The sequence below is a fragment of the Uloborus diversus genome, chromosome 1, assembly GCF_026930045.1.
Source record: "Uloborus diversus isolate 005 chromosome 1, Udiv.v.3.1, whole genome shotgun sequence".
NCBI classification, from domain to species: Eukaryota; Metazoa; Arthropoda; class Arachnida; order Araneae; family Uloboridae; genus Uloborus; species Uloborus diversus.
The window spans coordinates 53,437,240-53,457,151 of record NC_072731.1 but is presented as its reverse complement, the minus strand read 5'-3'; the positions used below and the strand labels follow the sequence as shown (position 1 = coordinate 53,457,151).

At 32.1% G+C, this 19,912-nt stretch overlaps 1 protein-coding gene across 2 annotated transcripts in view; it reads right to left on the bottom strand.

Annotated features, from left to right (window-relative positions):
- Positions 1-19,912, bottom strand: part of LOC129229632 (general transcription factor 3C polypeptide 3-like) — a 104,045-nt gene that overhangs the window by 59,908 nt on the left and 24,225 nt on the right. For both annotated transcript variants that reach the window (XR_008581110.1, XM_054863989.1), the window contains exons 10-19: positions 18,142-18,229; positions 18,002-18,060; positions 17,632-17,738; positions 16,357-16,444; positions 16,127-16,273; positions 10,485-10,665; positions 9,568-9,599; positions 9,335-9,464; positions 5,047-5,109; positions 553-623 (exon numbers count right to left, since the gene is read on the bottom strand). Coding sequence is in view for 1 of the 2 variants with exons in the window: in XM_054863989.1 (XP_054719964.1) it covers positions 553-623; positions 5,047-5,109; positions 9,335-9,464; positions 9,568-9,599; positions 10,485-10,665; positions 16,127-16,273; positions 16,357-16,444; positions 17,632-17,738; positions 18,002-18,060; positions 18,142-18,229 (966 nt within the window). In the remaining variant the exon portion in view is untranslated. The remainder of the gene's footprint in view (positions 1-552; positions 624-5,046; positions 5,110-9,334; positions 9,465-9,567; positions 9,600-10,484; positions 10,666-16,126; positions 16,274-16,356; positions 16,445-17,631; positions 17,739-18,001; positions 18,061-18,141; positions 18,230-19,912) is intronic.

Sequence of the window (19,912 nt, the reverse complement as noted above, 5' to 3'; positions counted from 1 at the left end):
CATTTTTAAAGAGTTTTTAGCCATTTTAGTTGAAGAATGTGTTTATTTTACATCGAGAGGGGGGGGGGATAGGGGTGAGTGGTTTTCGCTTATTCAGAGAACTGTTTTTACCTTAATCATTTTTCTAAACGATATCTTTTCGATTGCCTTATTCTTTTTCATATGGGGGATGTTGCAGCGGGATTTCCCATTTGTTCTAGATAAGTAGTTAGATTTTTACACTTAATATCTGAGAACGCTTTTTATCCTTTGAGTATGGATGAAGGAACAAAGCATGAAGGACGGGAGAAAAAAAAATAGTTAACAAAACAACTGCTCAGTGGGCATTGGATAAATCAAGTTGCAATAAATATGCGCATTCTGACACCATAGCAGCTTAAACCATTTTTTTTAACTTATTTTTTTCAACAGAACGGTTCAAACACTTGACGGTTTATTGAATTTTTTTAACTTTTCAATTTACAAAGTTTGAACAGAACAACGTCAGTCGGGTCTTCTAGTATATAGAATAATTTTATTAGAATATACAGTGAATTTTTGAAAAAAGCTTACTTTCTGAAAGATGTCCCACATTTCTGTAACAGAGATATTTTGTCCAACAAATTCAGGGCAAGATTTCTTAGCTAATAAAAAATGTAAAATCAGTTCAGAAAATAGAAATCAAAGAAACTAATAGTAAAACGATCAAGAAATACATTTGTCACCATTAATTCTACTAAATATTCTCTATCGACACACACAATCAATATAATTTCATTTTAACTCATTTTCATAAGATTACTATAAATTCTACTGAAAGTATAAAATTTGAAGTCTTCAAGTACAAAATTATTTTTATATTAAAATTTCAAAATACAATCAACTACGTAATGAGGTAGGGGCAAACCTAACCTGGCAGCATTGTGAAGGCTATGTAGATCCTAATCACAGCACTGCAATGCTGCCGGGTTACGCTTGCCCCAACTAGTATGTATGATATCGTAAAAACAGGTGAGAATGGTTTGGAGGGTGAAAATGATACAAACTCCAGTTTTGACATAAGAAGTGTTCATAGTGAACTCTGGGACATCCCAGCTTCAATAGGAATTATTGTGCAACTTCTCTGGTAATGAGAGAGTTGTTATCATTGTCAAAACGGCCCGCCAGATGAATAACCAGGTGATTGTGAATTTATTTCTTGTGAGCAACTAGTGCTACGTGTTTGTAGGTAGTTCGGATATTTACGTTGGTGGACTTTTCGTGCAGAAGGAATCACAATTTCGTAAGTACCTTTCGCTTTCATGTTACATAAAGAAAGTTAGCTCGAATTTTCATTCAAAAATAAAATATTTTGATGTTGTTACAGTTACAAATGTGTAAAAATTACTATTTGGGGGGTAAGTGTGGTACAGTAATTAGTCAAAATTTTGGAGGGTGTGTTGGGTTATCAGGGGGGAAAGTACCCAGGAAAAATCACGGGTGTAGATGCAAGTGAGTTTGAAGTTTCAACAATGTTGAAGCGAGGTAAGTTTTGCAGTGGCCTGAAAAAGATGATAAGATTTGGTATCCATCTTCAAAGATTATGAAGAAAATAAAGCCTTTGTTTTATCTCGATTTTATGATGTACCTGACTCTCCAAAGTTCAATTTTCATGGTATAACATGCATCTACAACTCTTCTGTTAAAATATTAGAGAGGTAGAGTGTGGTTCAAACCATCAAAACATATACAGTGGCTCCAAAAGTGTTCGTACACTTTGAAATTTTTTAGTAAAACCAAAATAATGCAAAACTGAATTCGAATATGAAGTCCAATATTTTTTCACATCATTCCTATGTCATTTTAAATACAACCCAGTAGTTTTTCAAAATATTCACGGATCTTCTTTTCGAAATGGGTCAAAAACCGAAGAGACAGAGAAATAATACGTCACAAAAGTCATCGTACACTTTAATATTTTCAAATAATTTCATGATTAAAGTGATCATATGTCATTTTTTTATTATTTTTGCATTGTGTTGACCCTAAAAGTCATTTGGCTTTAATTTTTTGTTTATTTATTTCTTAATATTGTGCCTATTACATTAAAATGGCTGGTATTCTTAAAAAACTATAAACACCATTCGAAATTTGAATTTTTTTCCTTACAGTAGCGGTAAATTGGTTTGAAATGTCTCTAAATTAGTTAATTTATTCCATTCTATAATAAAGTGCTTGATAAAATGCTTTAAAGAAAAGAATCAGACTGAAAACAAGGTAAGAAAAGGTCAACCGGCAAAGTTGACAAAGCGTGATCTGAGATTTACAGTTAAAAAATTTATGAAAAATACGCATTTGAGTGTTGTAAAAGTTTCTGCAGAGTTAAATGAAAATTTTTACATTTAACTTTCACCTGAAATTGTTCGCCAAGTTCTCTGATTAGCTGGATTAAATGGGACCTCTTCCCGCAGAAATTTTCTTGGCCGTGCGAAAAACAGAAAGCTTCCGCTTTTTGTCGCGAAATAAATGATAAATAAGCTCCAAAGTGTTTTGGAACAGCGTCTTACTTATAGATGAAAATAAATTTAATATTTTTGGTTAAATTGTTGTATAATTGTCAATAGAAGAAAAAATGGAAACTTGATCTTAAGAACTTGGTTGGATCAGTTTATCAGGACGGTGAAGGGGCTCATGTGCGAGGGTGCATATCAGCATCAGGAGTTGGTTGCTTGGAATTTTTTGATGAAATAATAAATCATGTTGTTCATTTAAATATTTTAAAAAGCAATTTTAAACTCAAAGTCAAAAATTTGGTTATCGGAAACAATTTTGTTTTTTATCAAGATAACGATAAGAAGCACACGGTGTTTAACGCTTGCGTTTAGTGCCTCAAAAATTGTCCTAAAGTTTAGAAAATACCCCTTCAAACTCCAGATTTGAACTGAATGTAACATATTTAGAGATATCTGGAGGCTAGATTACGGAAATTAGGTTTTGAAACGAAAATAGAGCTAGAAACAAAAAGATTCGAAGCGTAGTTAAACACTTACTCAGAAATTGAGCAAAAAAAGAAAGAAAAAAGAATGAAATCTATTCCCAGACGTTTAAAAGGTATTGTTGATACAGCATGATATTCTACTAAATAATAATTTAATAAAAAGTTAGATTATTCAATAATATATAGACATTTTTCAAAGTGTATAAAGACTTTTGTGAGATAAAATTCCCGGCACTTTTTGGTTTTTGATTTAAAAAAAATTAAGTTTTAATATTAAAAAAAAAAATCATGTAGTTTTGTAGAAAATTGATCATAGATATTATAATTAAATACCCATTCCGAAATATTAATTCTAACCAGTGGATAGAGTATTATTTCATAGAAAGTCTTAGGTGTACGAACACTTTTGGGAGCCACTGTATATGAAAACCTTGAAATATGTGCTGTACCATTCTCACTCGCAATGAGAGGGTGAAAATAGTACAAAGAAAAACTGCTCTGGAGGGGTTGTGAGTAAAGTTTCAAACAATTTCAGGGTCAGAATCGAAAGCCAAGGTTCTAAATCATAATAATAGGGCAACTTCATTTTTTTTCGAATGAACGTAGAGTAATTACAGTCAGAAATGTACTAAAACTGTACCATAGTCATCCGCTTCTATGGTATATCACAGAGCAAAAAACCCCTCCGAAACAAAGCCTGGTTACGGCCCTGACTCTACTGGACTAGAAAATACTACAAAAATACTTTGAATGTTGCAAAGAGCTTTGAAACAGGACAACGGACTGTTGCAGTATTTAGAAGAGATAGATGGTGATGCACAATTGACTGAAAAATTGATGTTAAGAAAAATGCAGCCAAAAATCAATAAAATGTTTTCTCAATAAGGAACAAAAACACAAATGACAGTTTTTTTTCCCTCAAAAAATTGCAAATTTAAAGTATTTTGTTTTCTTTTTACTCTTTTCATTGCAAGTACACTTTTTTTTGTTGCATTATGTTCTTTAGTACATGAAATACAATTTTTATTTATTTTTTACTGTATTGTTCTAGTTATACAGTTTGTATGATATTTTATGTATCAAAGTCAAGTATTAAACAAGAAAATTTATCTAGTTTGCCTGTTTCCTTTCAGCTTTTCGCTGGTCATATGGTATTTTCACTATAGTACCCATGACACTCAGTTACACAGGTAATTGGGAGTTTATTGCAAGTACAATTTATTGAGTTTTAGATACAGTAACATTGAAGATATGTGATAGATGGGTACAACAAAATTGCTTAGTGGAGTTACAAATTGATCTGCACAGTTATGGGCAACTGTGCAAGTGAAAATAAATGTTGATTATCAGGGACAAAATGTAAAAAAGACAAAATATGGAGATAGTTGCAGTTCCTTGCCCATGTCAGCACAGAATATGTGCTACAAATATAAATAGTTCCAAGTAAAAAATTATTTCAATGTGGATAGCTTCAAAAACTCACAAATGTATCTGACAACAAATGATGTCTTCCAGTGTTTATGCAGAACTTTTCTGTGTCCAAGCAGTACATTTCTTTTTAACTTCTTACCCTGTACATATAACTTGTTCTTTGTTAAAGTTTTAATTTTCTAAGATTTTTAATGATATAAATTTTTAATCCAGCAAAGGATTTCTGTAAATTAGTAAGTAGCTATATTAAAATTAGGTCTCAGGTATTGTTTGAAAATGCATAATAAAGAACTGTTTCTTCTTTTATGCTTTAACTATAACTGTGCATGTAGATTTTGACCAGAATGCATCCAATTTGTATCATAAAAAGATAAACAAGTAGCCATCCGTTTTACGAACTGGAACATCAAAAGCAGCAGAACTAATAAAGGCAGTAAAAGTCAAGGTATTATAATAATAGAGCATTTTCAATGAAAATTATTAGCTTAAAATTTTAGTATTTCATCCATAATATTTTTTTCTATATATATTTTTTAATCAACAGTTTTTGCAGAGATTTTTGGGCTATCTATTTCTTTTAATTTACATTCTTTTACTTTTTCATTTTTTTTAATACAAAAATACAGCACATTAAGCTACAGAAAAGTAAGTTTACTCACGTTGTGATTTCAGTTCCCTCAAAACTTCAATTTTTCTCTTTAAAGTCTGATTAGTTAAAACAGCTGTGGACACAAAAAAGTAGTGAAAGCTTAATTAATAAAGAACTTTGAAAAAAAATATCAACACAAATAAGCATAATTTTTTCCCCTAGAAATATAAAAACATAAAATAGCAAAATTAAAAGTTTTATTTAAAAAATAAGTGAATCAAAAAAATAATTTAAAAAATCCTGTTTTCTTTTTTTTTAATAAAGAATTTTAAATGGAGACAAGTAACCAAAACCAATACAAGTGGGCCCTTAACCATTCAACCTAGAGTGGATAAGCCTCATAACAAAAAGGTTGACAGGACAGAGGTTTACTTATTATCCCCTCTGACATGTAATTAAAGACACTTTAAGATAAATGATTAATGCAAAAAAAAAAAAAAAAAAAGCAGAGGATTCAACTAAAATCACTTACTGCTTTTTATTAAACTATACAAATAGGAAAGTTATGAAGGCAGTTCTCAAAACTGCCCTCATAACAAGGGAAGGTGGGGAACATAAGGTGGGAGCAAACACAGACCTAAACTTTAAAGCTTAAATAACCTTTATTTTAATTCACTCAAATATTTTTGAGTAAAATTATAATACTGTATAGAGACAAGAATTGACATATTTTTCTTTGCTGAAAGGCACAATTTTGGACATTCGAAATTCAATGCTATTATTTGAGAGTTAAGTATATGATTTATATGTTTTAAAGGCATTTTTTCATCCTCAAAATCAATTTTTAATTATTTTAAAGTGTTTTCATATGCTTTTATGCAGTAGCAAACTCATTTTTCTTAAGCATTACATGTGAGATGTCCAAATTGCATTACAATCGACGCCGATAATTCTGTCCATTTATTCATTATTATAATTGATCTACTGTCTTATAACCTTAATAAAAAAGGGTATTATAATGTTGATTTCTTTAATCCATTGGTACTTTGCATAATTAATACGTGCAACATTTCGAACATGGTTATCTGTTATTTTACTGATATTTTGGATTAAATGTTTTCAAATTACAACAGTAAATCAACATTTAAATAGCAATTATTTAATAAATAGTTCTTCAATGATCTAATATTAAGGTATTTCTTTTCCTTGCACAAAAATCGCCAAGCTATCTAGTGGTTCCTGAAGTATACTTTTTGAATAGTCAATCATCTTTGAAACAAAACTCCATAGGTCAGCTGAAATATTTGTTTGCAAATAGGTGATAATGGGGATCTCCATGAAATGGAAAATATTCAAATGCGTTTTTGTTAAAACTAGCTCTTTTTGACTGACGGTAGTTTTCCCTTGTACCTTTCAAGTAAATCCAGTGTTTGCCTCTTAGTCCATAGATGCAACACAATGTCTCTCCACAAACTCAAGTAGTTAAAAAAATACTATTACTTTTTTCTCTCATAGGCGGATTTAGGCCGAAATATTTGGGGGTGCATCAATAACAGGGATCGGGAGGGGGGGGGGGGGGGGTATTCCCGGAATAACAAAGCAGTGGCGAAATTAGAAAATAATTTTAGGGCGGGACACACTTTTAAATCTAAAAAACGCGATGTAAACCATATTTAGTAAGATTAGGAGATGGGCAATTCTTAACATTTCAAACTGCAGAAAAAGTCTTAAACGAAAGTCTATATTAGAAGCAATGGGTGAATCCAGCTACTGGTTTGGAATGGGATTCACGCCCCAGAAAAAATTTGAAATAGTAGTTTTGAAAACGCAGTTTCACAATTCTTGGTGATATTTTAGGGGCAAGAAAGATACGGGTGGCTCCAAGGCTATTTTTAGAAATTTTAGTCTTATAAATGTGATTATAGTCCATATTTATAGTTTGGGTTAGGAATGAGACTCATAGACTGTTTCCAATCGATTTTTTGAAAAGCAGATAGAAATACGTAACCCCTCCCCTCCCCCACGCTACCTCTTTAACTTTTCATAATTGAAGTTCCAAAAATACTACGGACGACAATTTTTGATGCTATTACCGGACGGGGTGTTCTGGAGCTCTCCCCTGGAAAATTTTCTAAATTGAAGTCTTAAAATGAATTTCTTCTGCAATACTCCATAGTATTAAAAAAAAGGAGTCTCCCACTTAAATATTTCGAAATAGTAGTTTTCAAAACCAAAATATTACCACTCTTTGATGATATTAGAGAAAGGTGATCGGAGACCCTTGTTCGAATATTTCCCAAAATTACGGTCTTACACATGAGTGTAAGACCGTATTTGGTAACGTTAGGGACACTGCAGTTTTTCAAAACTGAAGCTCCAAAAACGCAATTTTAAATGATTTTCGATGTATTTAGGTGATTAGAAGATCTTCCTTGGAAATTTTGCGAAAGTGAAGCCCAAGAAACGAAATTTGAGGTACTCTGTAATAACTTTGGCTGGAGAAAGGGATTTGGAGAAGAAAAATTTTGAGTACTAATAAAAAAATGAAAACTAAATAGAAAAAATGAAAAAAAGGGAGGGGGGAGATATGAAAGGAAGAGGAATGAGCGAATTGGACGCACACAATTCGCTGCCAATAATCTGAAGCTGTTGAAAAATTTAAATGTCAATATTTCTTTTTGAAAGAAATTAAGATTTTTTCCCAACATTCCTTTTTTTCGTAAAATAACTGCGTTTTCCCAAAATGAGATCTTTTCTTCTCTTCAACAATAAAGAATATTTTTTTAAAAAACATATACTCAGCATTTTGTGGGGAGGGTCACCAGTCTTGTGCTCCCTCCCCCCTGGATGCACCACTGCAGCAAAATGTCCGGGAGTCCTCCTTCAACCCTTAACCCCCCCCCCCCCATTTAACTTAAAAATGTTGGTTTTCGGTTGATTTCGGCGTAGATTTTATTGATAAAGTTTCTTGCAATAGCCATGTTTTTTTTTTTTTTTTTTTTTGGACTTGATTAGTTATTGTTGTTTTAAAATAGAAGAATTGGTATTGATATACAAATAAATACCCAATTGCAGAACATGCAATTATTCTATATAATAACACAGCACTGAACAATAAATTGTTTGAGAAATTTCTTTATTTGTATGAAATTATTTATTTATTTTTTTCTCAAATGGAAAAAATTACTTTAATTCTTAATATGAGCACAGTTATGTTTTTCTTGCACTAGCGACGTGTGGTGATACACTGGAGTCAAAGTAAATTTATTAGTATAGCAGCTATGATTTTTTTCCCCCAACTGCATTTCTGAGTGAAATATACTAAACTGACTTTTTTCAAAACCCAACCAAAAATTTTGGGGGTGCGGCGCACCCCCTGGCACCCCCGTAAATCCGCCTATGTTTTCTCTCTTCTTGTTGTTTGTTTTTATCTTTCACTTCATTTCTTCTTCTAATATTCCTCATTTTTTAGAAGGCCAGATAGTCACAAGCAATATAGAGGGGAGGCAACTGTAGTTGAACTTTGGATTATAGTTACAAATTTTTACAGATAGTTTACTGAAAGAAAACGTTAAATGACATTTGGATTGGGGGGGGGGGGGACGGAGATTTTGACAAGAGAACATCTCATTATCTCTTTCAATATCTCAAGTAATATTGCTGTGTGGATTAATGTTTTGCATAATACTGCCGTGTGCAGGTAAACAGCAGTATCAGCAGAAATGAGTTTTTGAGATATTTGAAGAAATGTGTGGTGGATTCAATACTAACAATAAGAAAAAGTTGTAATCACAAATTTTTTTCGCGCCTTTTTTTCAGCGGAAAACAAATAAGCGTGCTTGTACAATAAAGATAACATACAATAGATGACAAAAATGCAAAAAAAGAAAAATTTACAGTTATTGTACCTGCACAGGGCAGAATATATAGACACATATATTTCATTCAATAAATATTTCCAGAAAGAAAAATGCATATAAGTGCAAGATAAACTGAGGTGAGAGAGTTTTTACTGTAAAGTTTGGGAAAATACTTAATTTGATAGTCTTGAAAGTACAGCAAAGGAAAAAAAATATATTTATTATTTTTTCAATATGATGTACAGCATATTAATTTGAAATTGGATTAAAATAGATTCAATTAATTGAGCATAGATGCAATCAAGCACAGGCCTTACTGATTAATAGAGCACTTTAAAAAGAAAGAATATAAATGAAATCAAGGGAAATTTCTGCTTTGTAATGAACACAAACCAATAAACACAAAGAATTTTCGTTCCAGTCCTTTTTTCCACACGGTAATAAAGTGAATAAACAGCATTTTCATGTATGCATGGGTCAGTAGCAAAATATACTAACCATTAAATTCCTCGTCTGTTTCTAAGTATACGCAATGACTGTACTGCAACAAAATTGCAGCAGAAACATACTCCTCCCATCTTTCTTCAGCTTCCAGCAATTTACAACGTTGGTATAATGCTTCAATACCCTGGAAAATATTTAATTTGAATACAATTGATCATAATTTATTTAAAAACTGAAATTGAAAAATGTTTAATTCTTTTAAAAGAGTAAATGCAAACAACACTAACCACAGCAGATCCTTCTCCTCCTTCTTCATATTCTAAATTCAAAGTGAACATAGTTTCAGCATTTGTTCATGTGAACTCAACTAAATAAAACATTTTCCAAATGCATTCTGAACATTATTCTTTAATTAAGAATTACTATGGTAAGAACAAGGCAATTTTCTTTAACTTTGACTTATCAAAACATTAAATCCCAAGATGAGCAATCAATTCAATATATTTCATGAGCTTTACATTTTAGAATTTATTTTATTTATTCTTTTTTTTTTCCAAGCATTAAATGGATGCTTCAATTGCCAAATTGACTAACTCCACTTTTTTTTTAAAAAATCCTCATTTCTGCTTTATAATGCTTTATCAATGCTTAGCATGTGAATTTAAATTAAAGTTTTGGTTCAGTACATTTCTGACCATGTGGTGGTAGAAAATGTAACACGAGAGCCTATTCATTCCTATGGATAACACTATCTTCTTCATCACTTTGCTCGACTTTTTGTTTTATGGAGTTAATTGATGACGTCATTTGCTAATTGGATGGCCTTCAAATCTCAAAGGCCTCGGTTTAAGGTTGCAAGTTTGTAACATAGGAATATGCAGTTAAAAATTGATTTGCAATTATTTTTTTTAATCCTAAATTTTTGATATTATGTAAATAAATAAGACTTCTCTTCCGGTGTAGTGATTTCCGGAACACATAATTCTCTCAGAAGCCTAGCGCAACAAAACCATACTTAAAAATTTAAGTAGAAAAAAAGGCAATGGTCTAGTTCAATTTGTAACTGCTACTTTCATTGTACCTATTTATCTTAAGTAGTATAATCTAGATTTAAAAAGAAATATATCGCACAAATGGTAACAAATATTTAATCAATTTTTCCTATGTGTTAACTAATTTTAATATCATTAATAATGTTACTTACCTTGCCTTAAAACATTAGTAGCTTCCTGAACCTGTCCCATATCCAGATAGATTTTAGATAAAGCAAGACGAGCTTCCTGATAGGAAGGAGCTAGTTTAATGACTTTTTGGTAAGCTTTTATTGCATCTTCTAAAGTTGACGTAATAAACATGCAATCTGCATACCTCATCCAAACTGCTGGCTGTGAAATATACAAAACTAATTTTAATGAAAAATAATCAGGTGAAATAAACTCAAAAAATAAAGGGTACAAGAAAAAAAAAGTTCTTTCAAGTATCGTAAGTAACTCTGTCAATGGAAATTTTGAATAACAGAACTCAAGCAGATTTTTACAGAGCTTTTTAAACAAGTTGACTGCCAATGTGGTTTAATGTTTTTGTGTCCTAAAATGGAGATTGTTTGACTGACAGCATTTTCTTCAAAAAGATTAGTATGTACCAAATTTAAAATCTGTATGAACATTAACAAATGATGTAAAGAGAAAATAAGAAAATATGAAAACATGCATTAAAATACATATCAAGTTAAAGAAGAAACAAAATTATATCTCTCACTCAACTCTGTGTATTGCTATATTCTTGAAAGACAAGTATACATATTTGTATCTGTATGTTATAAATATACAGACATCTGCAAGACAACGACAATGTTTATTTTTAATGTAACTTTTTTTTATTTTGTAATTTTGATCTCCTTCTTTTAAGCAGGGCTGTGGAGTCGGAGTCGGAGTCAAAGAGTCGGAGTCAGACTGATTTTGGAATAAAGGAGTCGGAGTCGTTGGAAAACATGCCGACTCCGACTCCGGGCTTCTTTTTTTCTTTCCTTTTCACTGACCCTCCTTGCATTTTTTAAAAATTGATTACCAATTGGTTCGATTACATGTATAAAAAGATACTAATGAGAAAATAACTGCCATTATGGCAATCAGCTAGCTTGAATGCTTACCGAACTTTCTGTAGCCGTCCCCTAGTTTGCTTGCTTTTTAACTTAACTAATAGCAACTGTCAGCAAACGGTTTTGTTGAATAACATTTTCAAGTAATCACTTTCAAATAAAAATAGAAATATAGTGTTTTGTTCTATCTCAGTTTAAAATAGTAAAAGAAACGTAACAAATTAGTAAGTCGACGCCTGTAGCTAAGGTTGAAACGTTTAAGTGTGATCGGCAAATTCAAAGAAGTTGTGGCTCGAAAGCACGAATCCAAAAGATTCGATGAAATAATCTAATGTTTTTACTTTCTTCTATATCTAATACATAGAAGAAAGTATTGGATTCGTGCAAATTTTCGAATTTCGAATTTTGACGGATTCGAACGTTTTGAGGTGTGCTGAGTCCATTCGACTATTTTTGGAAAATGTCTGTCTGTCTGTGTGTGTGTATGTATGTGTGTATGTATGTGTGTGTGTATGTGTGTGTGTCACGTCTGTGTGTGACCAGTTTTTTGTGGCCGCTCTACAGCAAAAACTACCGCATGAAATCGAACGAAATTTGGTACACATATGTGCCCCTATGTGAACTTGTGCCCATTGGTTTTTGGCGCGAATTCCTCCAAGGGGGGTGGAGCAATGGGACGTTTTTTGAGTTACGCGTGCTTGCTATTCCTCAGGAAGTAACTGGCGGAATCAGACAAAATTTGGTCCATATGTTGCCATTAACAGGAACAGGTGCTGATTCAATTTTGGTGTCAATAACTCAAACGGGGGTTGAGCTATAGAACGTTTTTTGTCGTCAATTGTGACTGCTGTATCTGAAGAAATAATGAACAGAATGAAAGAAAAATTTATTGGCAAGTAGTCCTTAGTGGGTATAAGAGCTGATTTTATTTTGGTGTCAACAGCTAAAAAGGGGGTAGCGCAATCGCCCGTTCTTTTTTTCCATTGTGAGTGCCCTATCTCAAGAAGTAATGCTACGTTCTGGTTGAAATTTGGAATATATGTGAATCTATATGTAAACAGGCTTTGGTTCAATTTTGACGCCAATCGCTCCAAGAGGTGTTGAGTTTTTTTTTTTTTTTTTTGAATAAAAATAGCTTTATTAATGCAACAATAAGAAAGATAAATCGTAATAGATTGTCGTCTGCGTATTTCTCGTGATTTTAATTGAATGGAAATGATCAGAAATATTATCTCAATGATTTAAAATTTTTAACTGTTGCCATCTTATGTTTGTTAATAAATAAAATATTTGTAATTAATTCAAGCAAGGCTTTTAAAATAACTTTCAATTTTCGCTCTTTGCTTTGCTTTTGCAATAATTCAGACATTGGGATGGTAGTCAAGTTTTTGCATGTGTAATTTTGTTTTTGTTGGGAATATTGCTTCCTCGTCAAGCACGGGGAGGGATCAGAAAAAAAAAGAAAAATATAGAAGAAAGTTTCGTGATGGCCACAACATACTAGTTTTCTTTATTAAGACTATTTCTGTAAGCTTGGTTCTCACTAAAAAGTATGGAACAAAATAAGTGTAAAAAATTTCTTGATTACAACACTCAAGAATTGCAGTTAATCTTAAAATCTTCATATTTAGGTTAATTCTAAAGCAGTCAATAAAATTTAAATTAAAAATTTAGTGAAGAAGAAATATAGGTATAGTAAAAGCTATTCGTACAAATTTGTATACCGCCGCGTTTTGTGTAAAATTAGCTCCTGACGCATATGTGCCCTATTTTCGTTGAAATTTTATTGATGAAATATAATTTAAAATATATTCGTGAAAATTTTCAGAATTAAAGTATTTATATTTTTTATAAACTCTGAAATTAACTTTGGGTGTCATCTACTAGATGGATGTCACCAGGGGCAAACCACTCCCTCTCAAGAACTTGGATTTAGAAAAAAAGTTTTTTTCTCTCAAGTTACAGCTTTCAAAAATTGAAAGCACACGATTTGATCAATATATATTTGTTAAACATTAAAGGGGGGCAAATTACAGATAATCATTTTCAAAATTTTTAAAAGGGATTTTTAAGTCATCTCACTTTTTAACTCGTAACTATTGGAAAGTTTGATTTTTAAATTGAATTTCTAACGTTGTATGACGTCTTGGGTTTACAATAAAAAACAAAATGCTAAATTTTCATAAAAAAGAATTAATATTTCAATCTCTGTTAAGAGGTTTTCCCCCTTCCCTTGAATGGAGAGAGGGAGTTTAAAAAATACAGTTTAAAAAATTAAAAAACAATCCGGAGTCGGAGTCGGAGGTTTCAAAATCCAGGAGTCGGAGTCGGGGTCGGAGTCGGCCATTTTCCTTCCGACTCCGCAGCCCTGCTTTTAAGTACCATCTGTAAATTTCATGAACAAAAGTTAATTCCTCTGTTTACTTATCCTTTTCTGCGATCTTTTGATTTAGGTATTTATCATCATCATCATCATAATTATTATTATCAATATTTTTTAATTTAGATTTTAGGCTAGTTCTACAAAAAACAAAACAGCAACGTATTAGTCATAATTCATTACACATAAGAGAACTATAGCATAAGACTTTTGTTCCCAATGTTTTTTTTTTTTTTGTCAAGGCACCATTTAGCAATTAAGATTTGAATGCCCTGACTTTTCATAAGAACAAGCAGAGCTGTAATTGGGAAAAAAGCATTGGAGGGAAACCCACTTTTTTATAGAGTAAGTGTCATAGTTGACAGATTTTTTGTTAGGCCAAAATAAGTCCGTTAAGAATGTTCAACTTGCTTTAAATTAAAAAGCAGACTTTTTTAAAAAATGTGGTTTGAAACCAATTTACATTAAATTTACAACATTATTATAAACACAAACCAAATATTTAGGAAAAGCCTCCCCCTCCCCCCAAACTTGGCACTGAGTATTCCTATGAATAATCATAATTAATAGCCAAAAATTTTCTGATTGCTTTCGACACTTGGACAGGTACATTAAGGCTTCAGAGATCATCAACGCTGCAGTTAGACAGGGATATCAGAGAGGCCATTCATCTTGCCCATTCTTCCTTTGGACATAACTCAAGAACTACTCTTTCCATTTCGACCTCCTAAGAGTATCAATACTAACCTACTTGAACCATGTTCTAAAAAAGAACCTACTGAAATCTTATTACAGAAAGGCGAAGACACTGTTCGTTCACTTGCAAAAGAAAACAGTGTATTAATCTACACAGTTGGTTCCTCTGACATTGACTGTAATAGAAATGGCGCAGGCATCTCTATCATTTATCCCTCAGGAAACAACGTCAAACTTAAAATACACACTGGCCAGATCGCCTCAAACTTCACCAGCGAACTCATTGCTATTAAAGCGGCTCTTTCTTATTGTCTCTCTTCCCCTACTCCTAAAAAACAAATGGAAGAAATTGTGATCTTTTCCGACTTAAAATCAGCACTCAAAGCCACACATAACAGTGTGACAAGACTGACGCAAGAAACTAATTTTCTTCTCCACTCACTCAACATAACTTGTGTTCTCCAGTGGATCCCCGCTCATGTCGGAATCGAGGAAAATGAGTGTGCAGATGCCCTAACAAAGGAAGCACGTGACCAAGATCAACCTCTAACAGCCACCTTCACAGATGTGAATGCTGTTGCCAGGCCAAGGATCTACGATCAGCTTTTCAGCAAGGCAACAATCCCCGACCTTCATTGTTCAAGAAACCTCTCTTCTACAATAGCTAGGCTACGCACTGGACATTTCAAGGACATGAAGATATTACCAACTAATAATAAATCCTATCCCACCTGCAAGCACTGTCCCCATTTACAACTCACCCCAGATCATGTTTTTAATTGTCAGGCCATCATTCGCTCCCTCCTCCAACTTGGAGCACCACCAATTGAAATCCTGTACAGCCATCGGGCTCCAGAATTGGCAGATCTTGTTATCAAGACTTTTGGAGACATCTAAACCTTTCTCACTCTGCATGTCATCAGACATGACAACAACAACAATAGCCAAAAATAAATGAAATTCATGAACATGTATTGCATAGCTCATATTTATACTGCATGGGTGACACAAAATATTGCAAAAGTTTAATAATTGGCAAGATTCTAATTATTTTAGAATTTTGTTCCTGTGACAGGGTTTGGGAATCAATGACATATGCTACTGATTTTGCTAGTTTTTAATTATTGATTCATACTTAAAAATAAAAACATAAGAATGAAAAATTCAAAGAAATGTACTTTTTCCACAGTCTCAAATTAAGTCATTTTAGCCAAATGAGTAAAGGAGGAGAGAACACTATAAAGATTAACATGCAAATATACACAAAGCATAATGAATGTAAAAAAAAAAAAAATTAAATAAAAAAAAACAAGAAAATTTGTTAAAAATTTGTTTTTTATTTTATTTATGACACATAGCTAACAAATCTATTTGCATGATCAAGAGGATTTTTTTAAATAAGTTATGCAGCAACAACCTTTTTTTTTTTTTTTTTTCAAATAAACCGTTCAACTTATTTTACAAAGAAAATATTGCACTGAAGAGAAGTAAAAGTGCGGCAGAAATGGCTGCATATGAAGGAAAGGAAATAGTTGTAAGATACAGATCAGTTCTTTCTAAAATAATTTATGAGTAACTTTGACTTATACATTAACCTTTTGCATAAATTTTAAAGACATAAGCTACATTATTTATGCAACATAATTTAAACACAAAACTGAAAATACGGTACCAAATCATAGCTGGTAGTTGCAAGCAGTTTCTGCAGTAAAGGTGTCGCCAACTGATGCTCACTATTATCCATGAATGCTTCAGCAACATCCAAAAACAAATCTCCAATCTCTTCAGCATTTTCTTTCTTAAGTGATTCTACCATAGGCTACATAAGTTAAACATATTAGGTAGGGCAATAATGAGATAATAATTAAAGAAAAAAACATCACATAAGAATTATTTAATTACTTTTACAGCTGTTAGTGCTTTCAAATGAATCAAGCAAACAAGAACTTTCACAAACAGATCTATTGGCAGGACTTCGGGCACATAGCACCTGAGGAAAAGCAAGCACTTTTAGAAAAAAAAGTACTTAACTTCAGTAAATGTTATCCTTCTATTAACGTCAACTTAAGTCAATCAGAGCAATTAGTTTATAAAACTATAAGAAATGGAAGTGGTTAAAAAAAATATATACAATTAAATGCAAGAGTTTTGTCATTTCACAAAACAAATAGATTAAAAATATAACAGATATATAGAATTGACAATGAAAACACATGGGAGAAACTGACTCAAAATGTCGCAAAATTTTGAAACATAGAGTCTTTTGAAAGCATTATAGCAACTAAAGAATCCTGAATATTGCATTGTTAGTACCACAATATTGTAATTATTTACTTATTTAAACAAATAAGTAATTATTTATAAAAATTAATGAAGTTTAATATTGGCTAAAATAATAGAAAAGACTCCCTCTCAATCAATCTCTACTTTAACATACTCATATTTCATAGAGCATAATGGATTTTTCTCCCTGCATAGTATCATATCTTTTGAAAATCATACAAAAAAAAAAAAAAACGTTAAAACGGATAAATCTTAGTAGCATAGTAGCATGTATATAAATTTTTTTTGCAAATAACGTCTTCTGACTCCAACAAATAATTTAATACTTTAAAAACTTTTAATTTAAGAAAAAAAAAGCAAAAATGCCATTCTATCACATAATTTCATCCCTTTCTTATTTTCTTTCTTTTCTTTTTCTGGCTTACCACCAATTCTAATTAGGTCAGCTAAGACTGAAATCCTGAACAAAAATACAAGTGATGAAACGAGTAATTAGGTGCAATGATTTGCATGATTTTTTTTAGATGATAAAAGAAAAAAAGAAGAATTTTATTTTTAAACAATAATCACATAAGAAATTGTTCCATAGCAAACAATTATTAAACATGCTCCTCAGGGGCGGCTCGTCACTATGGGCAGGGTGGGAGGGGGCCTTAAAAAATTTTTTTAATCATCACAGTTGTGTCACCCCCCCCCCCCCCTCCCCCCCCCCCCCCCCCCGCATGATCGAACCAGATACATAGTAAACAGCAAGTTTAAAAAAATCAACCCCGCCCCCTGCTTGAAACATTTCTGGATCCGCCCTCGGTAAGAACCATATGCGATAGTTAAAACTTTCAGGCATGCTTAAGCACAAGTTTATTTGAAAAATAATATGTATAATTTATTGCATACTTTGCAATTGAATTGAAATCCTCCTCACTGAAATTAGATATTTCTTCACAGGAACTAATTTCTTTCCCAGGCACTTCAAGTTTAACACCACAATGTTGAACAAAATTCTGAAATTATACCAAAATATCATATGAATAAAATCTAAATGAAATGTATTGATGATTTGTAAATATATAAAGCACATTGGAAACATTCTTTGAAAAAATTCTTCCATTTTAATAACTTGAACTTTAAACAAAACAAAAGCAAAAAAAAGGCAACATGTAAGCTAAAGCAAAATAATTAGGATTTATTTAATTTACTTAAAGGAAACATTAAGTTTTGGTACACCTTTGAGTTGCTATTAAAACATTATGAAATGAAGAAGTACCTTCACAGCTGCTTTGTAGAATTTTTGAGACAGTTGCAATTCCAAAAGAAAATTCACATCTAGAAATATGTAAAAGTGGTACTTTGAAACAACATAACCCATGAATATTTTAAAGTAATAAAATAAGATTTTTTCTATACCTTCTGATGTAATCAAAGATGGAAATTTATTAAATGCAGTTTCCAAAACTTTTATTGCATTGACAAAGTCATTATTTCCATGGTGAACCTATAAATTAAAAAATATATATATATATACATACATATTGTTTTCTTACATATTTATATTGCACATTTACGAGGGTTATTACAAAAGTAAGGTCTGATTCCGGTTAACTATTTGAATTTAGGGCGAATATTAAAAAACACATGCGTATGGACTCCCAGCTTGGGCATCAATTAGGGGCTGCCATTAGCGTTGTTACTAATGCTGTGATTGGATTCACAGTGCCAGTTCGTAACATTTACCAAACTGATCGGGCTGTGGATTGAGAAGTATGGTCAGTGATTTAATTTCTGTCAGCAATAAATGTTTCAGTGGCAGAAATTCAAAGGCAGATAAGAGTTTTGACATCTCGAGGATTATTATTGCATGACTGCACCATGTCCCATACGGCGAAGGAAATTAAACTCTGACCAAGTCATTTGAATGGGAAACCCATTGCACTGTCGGGACTTGGCGTCGAGTGATTTCCACTTTCTTTACTACCTAAAGGAGTTTCTCAGCAGCAAGAGCTTTACCACAGACGATGAAGTGAAAGAAGCTGTTTAAGAATGGTTACTCTCTCAGGTGGTCAATATCTTTGACTTAGGCATTCAAAAGTCAGTTGAATGATGTAATAAACGTTTAAAGAAATATTGAAATTAGGTAGGAAAAAAAGGAAAGATATAAGAAAAGTAAATATATCAACTGGAAAAAAAATTGATTTTTTTTAAAAAGGACCTTGTATTTTAGAATAACCCTCGTACATAAAAAAAATCTAAGCAAGGTTTCAAATTTAACATCACAGTCGACTCCCGCTACAATGCGATTCGACTTACGTGAAATGACTATAACGAGTTTTTCATGGATGAGGAATTTTAGAGCTGAAGCGAATTCATCGCCTGCAACACGAAAATTTTTGGAAGGAAGTATCAGTCTGGTTACTGGCTACTAAATATTGATTTCGTGAATGGACTTATATCCCTTTAGCATCACTGACAGTGGAAGTTCCATCACCATACTAGTCTACACATCGCTTTGTTAGTGTGAATTAACCAAAAATGAAGAAATAATTTTTTGAATCTGTAGCATGAAAACAATTTAAAAATAATAAATCTTGAAACTACAATTTAGTTGAAAAGGTATTTAGCACATTTGCGTTCAATGCAATGAGGATAAAATTAAGTTTTAAGAACAAAATTTTTCCTTTCTCAAGAAAATTACATATTTAAAAATTAAAAAAAAAAATCCCAGCACATTTTGTGTTACTTTCATTAGTTCAAGAAAACATCCAATTCTGCTTTGATTTTGAAAATTTAAGCATTTAAGCATCGTATCTACTTCTATCTTGTGAATGACCAAAAATGGCGACTCTCATCCTCAGGCTTTTGCTTCAGAAGCTGTAAATTGTTTTCTCCTCCGTTGAGTTTGCATAATTCCTGTTCACTCAAGGAGTTTTTTTTTTGGGAGCTATTGAGGACCAAAAATGGCGACTGCAAAAGATTTTTTTTTGGATAGCCACTTCTTTATTGCTAGCCTCATTTTGCTTCAAAACTTCAAATTTTTTTCAGGAAACATCGATGAAAATGAAGATTAGATCTCATGGTATATAATTCTCAAGGAAAAAATTGGAAAAAAAAAATTTGGGGGCCAAAATTGGGAAAATTCCTTGACTTTTCCCTGACATTTTTAACCATCTCATTTTCCCTG